Consider the following 8,307-nt stretch of genomic DNA (forward strand, 5'->3'; position numbering starts at 1 on the left):
CAGGCCCAGTGCAGCTGGCACTGGGGGGCTCTTCCCCTAACCTGCCCAGATCTTAGGACCTAATGATTCTTTAAATCTCCTTGGTTACCTAGTTCAGTCCATTTCCTACCAGAACCCCGAGTGATACAAGTAACATTAAACAGAATACGAATGCCAAATCCAAAATGCTTCTGTTGTTCAAATGAGCAAGCAGGTCCATCAGGTGGCATTCAGAAAAGACTTATTATGCACGGCGCACTGGATGCGGCGGGGAGAATGGTTGGGGCCCAGACAAAGAAGGGAAGGACACACCCTTCGCACCTGGTCGGATCTCCCAGTCAGCTCTCCGCCTCCCACACCTGACATTTACCAAAGCATGGCTTCAGGCTTCACCCAGGCACTCATAAAGTCATCGGGAGACCACTCTCCTGAGGGCCGTGTTTGTGGCTTAAAGAAGCCGTGCCCAGCTCTGTCGCTGCCCGGCGAACCGGCCTCGGGCAGAAGCAGCCGCATGTGGGCTGTTTTGGTATTGCCCCTGGAAAGCCGGCGCTCACAGACCGCAATACACAGAGGCGGAGGTCATTTGGACCCGGTGAGGCAGTACTAACGTAGGGGGACAAAGAACCCTTGAAGCAGCAAGGAAGCAGAAAAACCACTTTTGACTCCAAATTCAAAACTGGACTTTAATCCTGTTTGACCTCCGCACAGGCATATGGCTGAACCGGGGGCTCCTGCTTCCCCTCCCACAAAGGAAGCCCTGACGATGAAAAGTGGGATACCTATGAACTTCCCGAAAGAGAAAGAGAAAACAAATTCCAAACACCTCATAATTTATAAAGAGGCAAGAACTGTATCAAACAGGTACGGGGGGAGCCAGGCACTTCACAGAGGCTGTGCCAATCTCCACAACAACCCACGGGTAGGTACTACTGACTGTCTTTACTGCACAGATGAGGACTGAGCTTAGAGAAAAGTGCAAGAACCTGCCAAAGCGCACCGGGAGGCACTGTCCAGCTCCAAACCCAGGCAACCCGGTGTTTCCCCAACACCACCCCCCCCCAGCTACTTCCTATGGACAAAGGGCAATGGCCTGCCATTCAGGGCACGTGGTGTTCTGCTCAATTGCTTCCGATTACACTGAGAGGCAGCTGGAACTGTTACCGCTGAGAAGTCTTCAAAATGTATCGGACCGTTTCCTCCCCGTAGTTTTCATTGATATTCCCTCCAACTCAGTCCAGAAAGAATTTGGGGCAGCTTCCTTAATCCATGAAACAAAGAACCGAGTTTAAAACCAAGTGCGACACACATCTTACACGGGAGAAAGCTCACTGGTGTGTGTTGGGTAAGCAACAGGGCCCGAAATGCGGGTTGGGTGCATTTCAGGCCTCCCTGTGAATGGACTCCGTCCCAGGAGGCCTCCCAGGTACTCCAGGGACCCCCGAGAAGACCGGTGCTCTCTGTGGGGCACAGTAGACACGAGTAGACACTGACGTGGGGCACAGTAGACACAGTAGACACTGATGTGGGGCATCAGTTAAACATTTATGTTCTAAACCTAGAGCATCCCAGTGGCCATTTCAAAACAAAGTTAATCCTTGACTGGCTTCTTTGACTGCCATTCACCTTCTTCTAAAGATCGTGTCCTTCAAAAGGCCTGATACTGAGAGCCTCGCTTATCCCTTTATCTGGGAAAGGGGGTTCATCAGAGTACAGCCTGGAGGGGGAGGAGAGAGGTTAATGTTTTAAACTGCTCTTTTCCCTAATATATTGCCTCATTTCACTGATGCTCTATCAGGGTGTCCCATCCCCAGCCTGCAGGCGGCATTCGGCCCAGAATGGCTATGAACATGGCCCAACCCAAAACTATAAATGTACTTAAAACCTTTTTTCCCTCATCAGTTTTTGTTAGTGTTTGTGTATTGCACACGTGGCCCAAGACAACTCTTCTTCCTCCAGTGTGGCCCACAGACACCCAAAGGATGGACACCCCTGGACCGTGCGGGTGCGAATGTTCTGAAAAGGCCCATCAGCAAACTGACCAGAAAGGAGGCAATTTTCTACAAGCCTCTGCACGTCTCTCCCCCACAGACAGGTACTCTTCCCAGTCCCACACCCACCAGCTCCTCAGGGTTGGTGAAGCCCTCTCCCTCCGCCCTCTCCTTCAGAAATGTATGCGGGCAACCCAGAGCTCAAACAATGACCGACCCGAACTGTTTGCCGCGTGCTGAGACTATAAATTAAAACTGACCTTTGACTCAAGGTCAAATATATATATATTTTTTCCTGAAGTTAAATACTTCAAGCCTTAAATTTTATCTGACTTCATAAGGTGTTGTGAGGATTCAATTATATAATAATATAATGCAACTGAAGATACCCGGAAACTGTAAGGTGTCGCCCACTAAAGTCACCGCCTGAGTTTGCAGGATTAATAACATCCAACAGGTTGTCTCCCTTCTTCTCCTTCCTCCAAAACCTTTCAAAATACCTGTGTCTCCCTCTTGCCCTTCTTTGTCCCCTAAAAGTGAAGCACATCATCCCTAAGACAGTGACACTATCCCCAAACAGGACTGTTTGACGAGCCAGTCTCATTCCTAAAGGGCCATCTGCCAGGCATGTCATCCCAGATGTCATATCACTAGGGAAACATACTCTAGTTTCACAGTAATTACAGCATCACAGAAAAGAAGGAAACAAAATGGTTAAAAAGGAGAGAAACAGATGTTTCTTTACAGATATTAGTAAATGGATGTTAACTAGACTTATTGTGGAAATCATTTCACAGTCTATACAAATAACAAATCACTATGTTGTACACCGGAAACTACTATAATGTTATATTGTCAATGACACCTCAATTTTAAAAAAGGCCGCCCCCTGTGCACAGCTGGATGCCAGCTTCCAGACGCTTCCACAGCACTGTCTGGAATGAAGAAAACTCTGCATCATGGCCCTCATCTGCGGTTTCTGCACTGCTGGTCTTGCAATAGGAAAAGAGCTAATAAACCACATCTTTCAAAACCCCTCCCCCTTGCCCCCCAAAAAAGGAAAGAGAGAGAGAGGGAGACAGGCAGGGAGGGGGAAGAGGGCTACAGAACCACCTCAGTCTGGAAACTCAGAGACTTAGGTAGATCAAATGCACAGAACAGATGTGTCAAGGTTAAAAAACACAAAAGCAAAGACAGGCTGCTCCGTGGCCTGCAGTGATTCCCTTCGGGGTGGTGCTCCTCACTTCCGGTCTCTGAAAAGCCACGGCATCAGCAGCCGTCGAGGGACACCACTGTCCCGCGGCTCCTGTGCCCTCTCCGCGGCGCCTTTGGCCCTTGTCTTTGGCACAGCTCTCCCTGGGCCCCAGTTCTTGGCAAACCTACCCTCCACGTGCCCCTTTATGGTCACTGCCCTCAAAATAAAGTCCCCCGAAGGCGAGGCATAGAGAGGGGGGACATCAGACACTAGATATTTCCTGCCCTACGGCATCACGGAACCTCACCTGATACCAGATTTTGTGTTTTCATTTCAGTGCAAGGCCCACTGAACAAATGCTATGGTCACCCCAAGGTTACGCTGGAATTCCAGGAAAGACGAAACACCCAGGGGTCGGAGGTGAGATGTGATGCTCCTTTTCCTTGCCCGGTCTTACTGCGAAACATTCACTTGCTCCTTTCGCTTCCACTCCGTCTGCAACGGACGTTCCCATACAGGGGGGCGCAGAAGTTGGCTGACAGTTCAGAGTCCACAACACACAGAATTTATTCTTGTATTATTATTTATTAGTTATTGTATTTTCTATATGAGCAAGTGTAAACCTACTTCTGCCCCACCCTGTGTTCCATACATACCAATATAATTTCTACCATTTCATAAATTCTACACTCTAAAAAGTTAGACGGCTTAAAAGTTAGTCTAAAAGTTAGACTATTTTTCTGGCCCTAAGGCCCTTTTCCTCCTCTGAGATTGAATAACTACTTTTATGATCTCCTAAACTTTCAAAGCACTGTGAATTAGTATATGCCAAATTCACACACTAACAAGTTATACACTTTGCATTTCCTGATTTGTCTTTTTCCTGTTAAATCACACTATCTGATTATAACTCATTCTTAAGCTTTCTCTAACTTGGACTCACTTATTTACATATTACCAACATTACTTTCTGTTTTGCACAATTTTAAAACGAGGAGCTAAGTGGTTATTCACCCAATTTCACAATAAGAGCCTTCAGTAATTCCAAGAGATTTATCAACAAAAAAGCCAACTGTTCAGTGCTTCAAAGAAATCATTTATCATCACTATATAAAAAATTAAGGTTTTTGTTGATATTAATTCAATATCATTAAGACTTGCTTAGAAAAACAAACAATCCAATTTAAAAAATGGGCAGAGGATGTAAAGAGACACTTCTCCAAAGAGAACATACAGACGGCCAACAGACCTATGAAAAGATGCCTAACAGCACTGATCATCAGAGAGATGCAAATTCAAACCACACCTGTCAGAATGGCCATCTCATACCCTCTCACGCCTGTCAGAATGGCCACCGTCAACAAATCAACAACGTGTGGTCCGGGTGTGGAGAAAGGATGCATATTGGTGCAGCCACTGTGGAAAACAGCATGGCGTTTCCTCAGAAAATGAAAAGTGGAACTGCCTTATGACCCAGTGATTCCACTTCCGGGTATATATGCAAAGCAACCCAAAACACCAATTCAAAAGGATACATACACCCGTGTGTTCACTGCAGCATTATTTATAAAAGCCAAGCTATGGCAGCAACCCAAGTGCCCATCAGTTGATGAGTGGATAAAAAAATTGTGGTACATATGTACAATGGAATATTACTCAGCCATAAAAATGAAACCTTACCATTTGCGAAAGCACAGATGAACCTAGAGAGTATTATGCTAAGCGAAGTAAGTCAGAGCAAGATAAGTACTGTAAGATTTCATTCATACCTGGAATTTTAAAAACAAAATAAATGAACAAAGCAGAAACAGACTCACAGACACAGAGAACAGACGGCTGCTGGAGGGGAGGGGGTTGGGTGGCTGGGTGGAACAGGTGGAGGGGCTGAGGAGTACAGATTTGCAGGTACAGAATAGCTATGGGGATGTCATGTACAGCTTAGGGAATATAGTTAATAAGATTGTAATAACTATGCCTGATGCCTGATGCCTATGCTTGATAACTATGCTGGGCGGATACCTGAAATATCAGGGGGAACACTCTGTAAACTGCATGATTGTCTAACCACTAGGCTGCACACCTGAAACTGACACGAAAACTGTGTTGAAAGAGAGACTTGCTTAGAGAAAACAACTCAAAACACTCTGCACACAGCCCTACAAACTCAGAGCACTCCCAAGAGCAGGAAGCCTGTCCAAAGCACCAAATCGAGACTGAGGTTAACAGGGAAGGGAAGTCGGAGTGGAAGCCCTGCCCCCTTCCCTGGACCCCCTGCCGTCTCGGGGCTGAAAAGAACTTGCTCTGGACTGCTGAGATGTTTCAAGGAGTTCATTAATATTAAATCACTCTTAAAAGATAAGCTTCATATAAATTTAAACGTATTAGCACAGTTAGGAAAAATCTCATCATGGCAGGGGCAGAGAAGGACAGAGAGAATATGAATACACCTTTCTTCCCTAAAATAAACCTTGCTCCTCATCAGCAAAAAAATTCTATCAGCACTGCCCTGCCTGTGCCGATAAACTAACAGCAACCTACTTAAGCCAGGGTGTATGTCACACACAGTTCCCCAAAGGGAGACCCCGCACAGGAATCCCCTCAGGTCTGACCAGCATGCTCATGACAGAGAGGACTCTTTCCTCAGAGGACAAGAGCCATTTCACCAGGGACACTTGAATCTATCAGCATGGGTCCCATGATCACGGTTCAAGGTGTGTGTATGGCGGGGGGCGGGGGGGGTAGGCATTTTACTATGAACCCAAACTTACAACTAAAATATAATTAAACAATTCAGGTTTGAACAGAAGGAGGATTTTTTTTTAAGCAGCAGAGCACAAAGCAGTCAGTGTCCTAACACAGACCCAGGGGTCGTCCCATCGGCTGCTATGATACGGGGTCTGGGTGCAGAGGAATCCTGTATTGCAAGAGAAGTCCCCAGAGGCATTCCCGGTGACATCAATGACAACCACGCATTCCGGAGGACAGTGCCCCAGGGTCTCTTGTAAAGGGCAGATGCTTCTATATCAAGCACACTTGAAATCACTTGCAGCAAAATTTCCAATTAACTCCCTGAAGCTAGGGGCTAGAGCAACTCATGATCCCCATCAGCAACTTCCCTGAATGTCACTGTAACGGAACTCTTGCGAACTTTCTTTTCTTAGTAACCATAGCACGGCTGCACCCGTCGCAGGGCCGTGTATTTCACAGCAATCCCTGAGCCTTTCACACAAACTCAGTCGGCCTCCCTGAAACGCCACCCTTCCCTAGACAATGAATGCCAAAGGTTTTACTGACTGGTGGGAGGGAAGGGACGGGGCGGGGAGGGGGGTGTCTTCAACTACAAGGTTGCAACTTTCTCACCTAGAAATCCGTGGATTATTAACTCTCTCTGATTTTCCTTCATAACCTCTGTCTTTCCATCCACTGTTGCCTCTTAAATTAGCAACACCTCAACGCTAACTGTCAGACAGCACTGGCCGCTGACCCCTAGGCTGGTCCCCTCCACACCACACAGCCTCGTCCAGTGCGCCCTCCACCTAGGCACACCCGTCCTGCTTCCCCGTGGGGTAGTGGGCGCCGGGCACAGAGGGCACGGGCACCTGAGTTTCTCCGAAGCACAGCCCTTCTACGCTGTTTATACCGGTGTCCGCACGCCCAGTAAGTGGCTTCGGAACTCCGGGGAGCCGGCCCGCCATACACACGCCCGAGTCCCGGCACTGCTGTGGCACAGCACAGGGCCAGGCATGCACGCGCGCACGTCGGTGCCCCGAGCCCCCCCTGGCGGCACGGGCACCGCCGGGTGGGGGCTGGGTGGGCACGCCGGGAGGGGCGACTGTGCCAGGCGGCGGGTGGACAATAACAGGCAGGTCGCCCCCTCTCTTCAAGGGGCAGCCCCCACCCCACCCCGAGCCCGGCTCCGGCGCGGAGGGCACACGGCCCGGAGGGGGCTGCGAGGGCACGATGCCAGCAGGGCCGCCTCGCGTACCTGGTCAATGGGCAGCTGCACAGCGTTGCTGAGGGGCTGCAGCAGGGTGGAGCCCGTGGTACTGGTGGTGGCCATGGCCGGCCTGGCGCTCCGCCCGCCGCGCTCTGGCCGCCCGCGCGCTCTACCAGGCGACACCGAGGATGGGGATGCAGCCGGCGCGCCCGCCCCCTAGCCGCCCGTGGTCTGGGCTGCGCGGGGCGGGGCAGGGGAGGGGCCGGGGGCGGTGACCAGCTGGGCCCTCCCCGTGCACCCTCCCCTCTAGTCCCCTACCGCCCCGCAACCCGCGCCCCGAGCCCCGGCCCCACACCACCCGTGTGCCCGCCCCCTGACTTCCAGCAGCTTCCAGCCGCCCCCTCCCCACCTCGCGCGCCCTCGCGCCAGACAGCCCCGCGGCCCAATCCAGGCTCGGCGCCCCAACAACGGCAGCCAATCAGAGGGCGTCGGCCCCGCCACGCTCCGCCCCATGCCAGGCTGTGGCCGAGGGACGCGGCCGAGGCAGCACGGGCTGGTCTGCGCCGCCTCGTCCTCCTGTTGCTCCTCCCCGAGGGTCGGTGGCTCCTGCACCTGTCTAGAAGGGGCGGCGGACAACAAAGGGGACCTCCCTCAGGTGTCGCCAGACAAAAGGATGGCGCAAGGGGCGCCGTCTGGCCAACCCTGGGCAAGTTGGGGACAAAGCCTGGGGCTAGTACAACAAGGAGGGCAACACACCGAAAAAGTGAGCCTGATGAGAAGCCCCTTTGTCTTCGGTGTTCCCTGGGGGGAAGCGCAGGCTCGCAACCAGTTCCAGCTGTGAGTGCCTGTCGGTCCCCCGCGAGCCCCCAGGGCCTTCTACGGGCGAGAGGAGCAGGTGGACAATAACAGTAGTTATTGTTGCAACCTTGTAGTTGAAGACACAGCCGCCTCCGCCCCCACGGTGACCTGCCACCGGTGGAGGGGGCCCGGCATCCTCGCCGAGGCGTGCCGTTCACCCAGGAGCGCTGGCGTCCCCAGACTCCCCGGGTGCGGGTGCCATCTACCTGCCCGAACTTAATCGGTGTCCACTGCCATCTAGAAAACTTCAAAAGGGGAGGAGTGCTGGGGAGAGCTCCGAATTCAAAGACGGAACGGGCTAAATTTGGAGCAAGGAATCTGTAGTGGTTAAAGAGAATTTAACCACAAGC

General features: G+C 51.3%; 1 protein-coding gene across 2 annotated transcripts in view; it reads right to left on the reverse strand.

The window, feature by feature from the left end:
* MBOAT2 (membrane bound glycerophospholipid O-acyltransferase 2) overlaps nt 1–7,323 on the reverse strand; it is a 66,862-nt gene extending 59,539 nt beyond the window's left edge. For both annotated transcript variants that reach the window (XM_037048682.1, XM_037048681.1), the window contains exon 1: nt 7,148–7,323. In XM_037048682.1, coding sequence (XP_036904577.1) covers nt 7,148–7,222 — 75 coding nt within the window. In that variant the 5' untranslated portion in view covers nt 7,223–7,323. The remainder of the gene's footprint in view (nt 1–7,147) is intronic.
* Between the last annotated feature and the right edge of the window lie 984 nt (nt 7,324–8,307).

Source organism: Sturnira hondurensis, unplaced genomic scaffold (assembly GCF_014824575.4).
Source record: "Sturnira hondurensis isolate 20B ecotype Veracruz unplaced genomic scaffold, ASM1482457v3 Scaffold0006413, whole genome shotgun sequence".
Lineage (NCBI taxonomy): Eukaryota > Metazoa > Chordata > Mammalia > Chiroptera > Phyllostomidae > Sturnira > Sturnira hondurensis.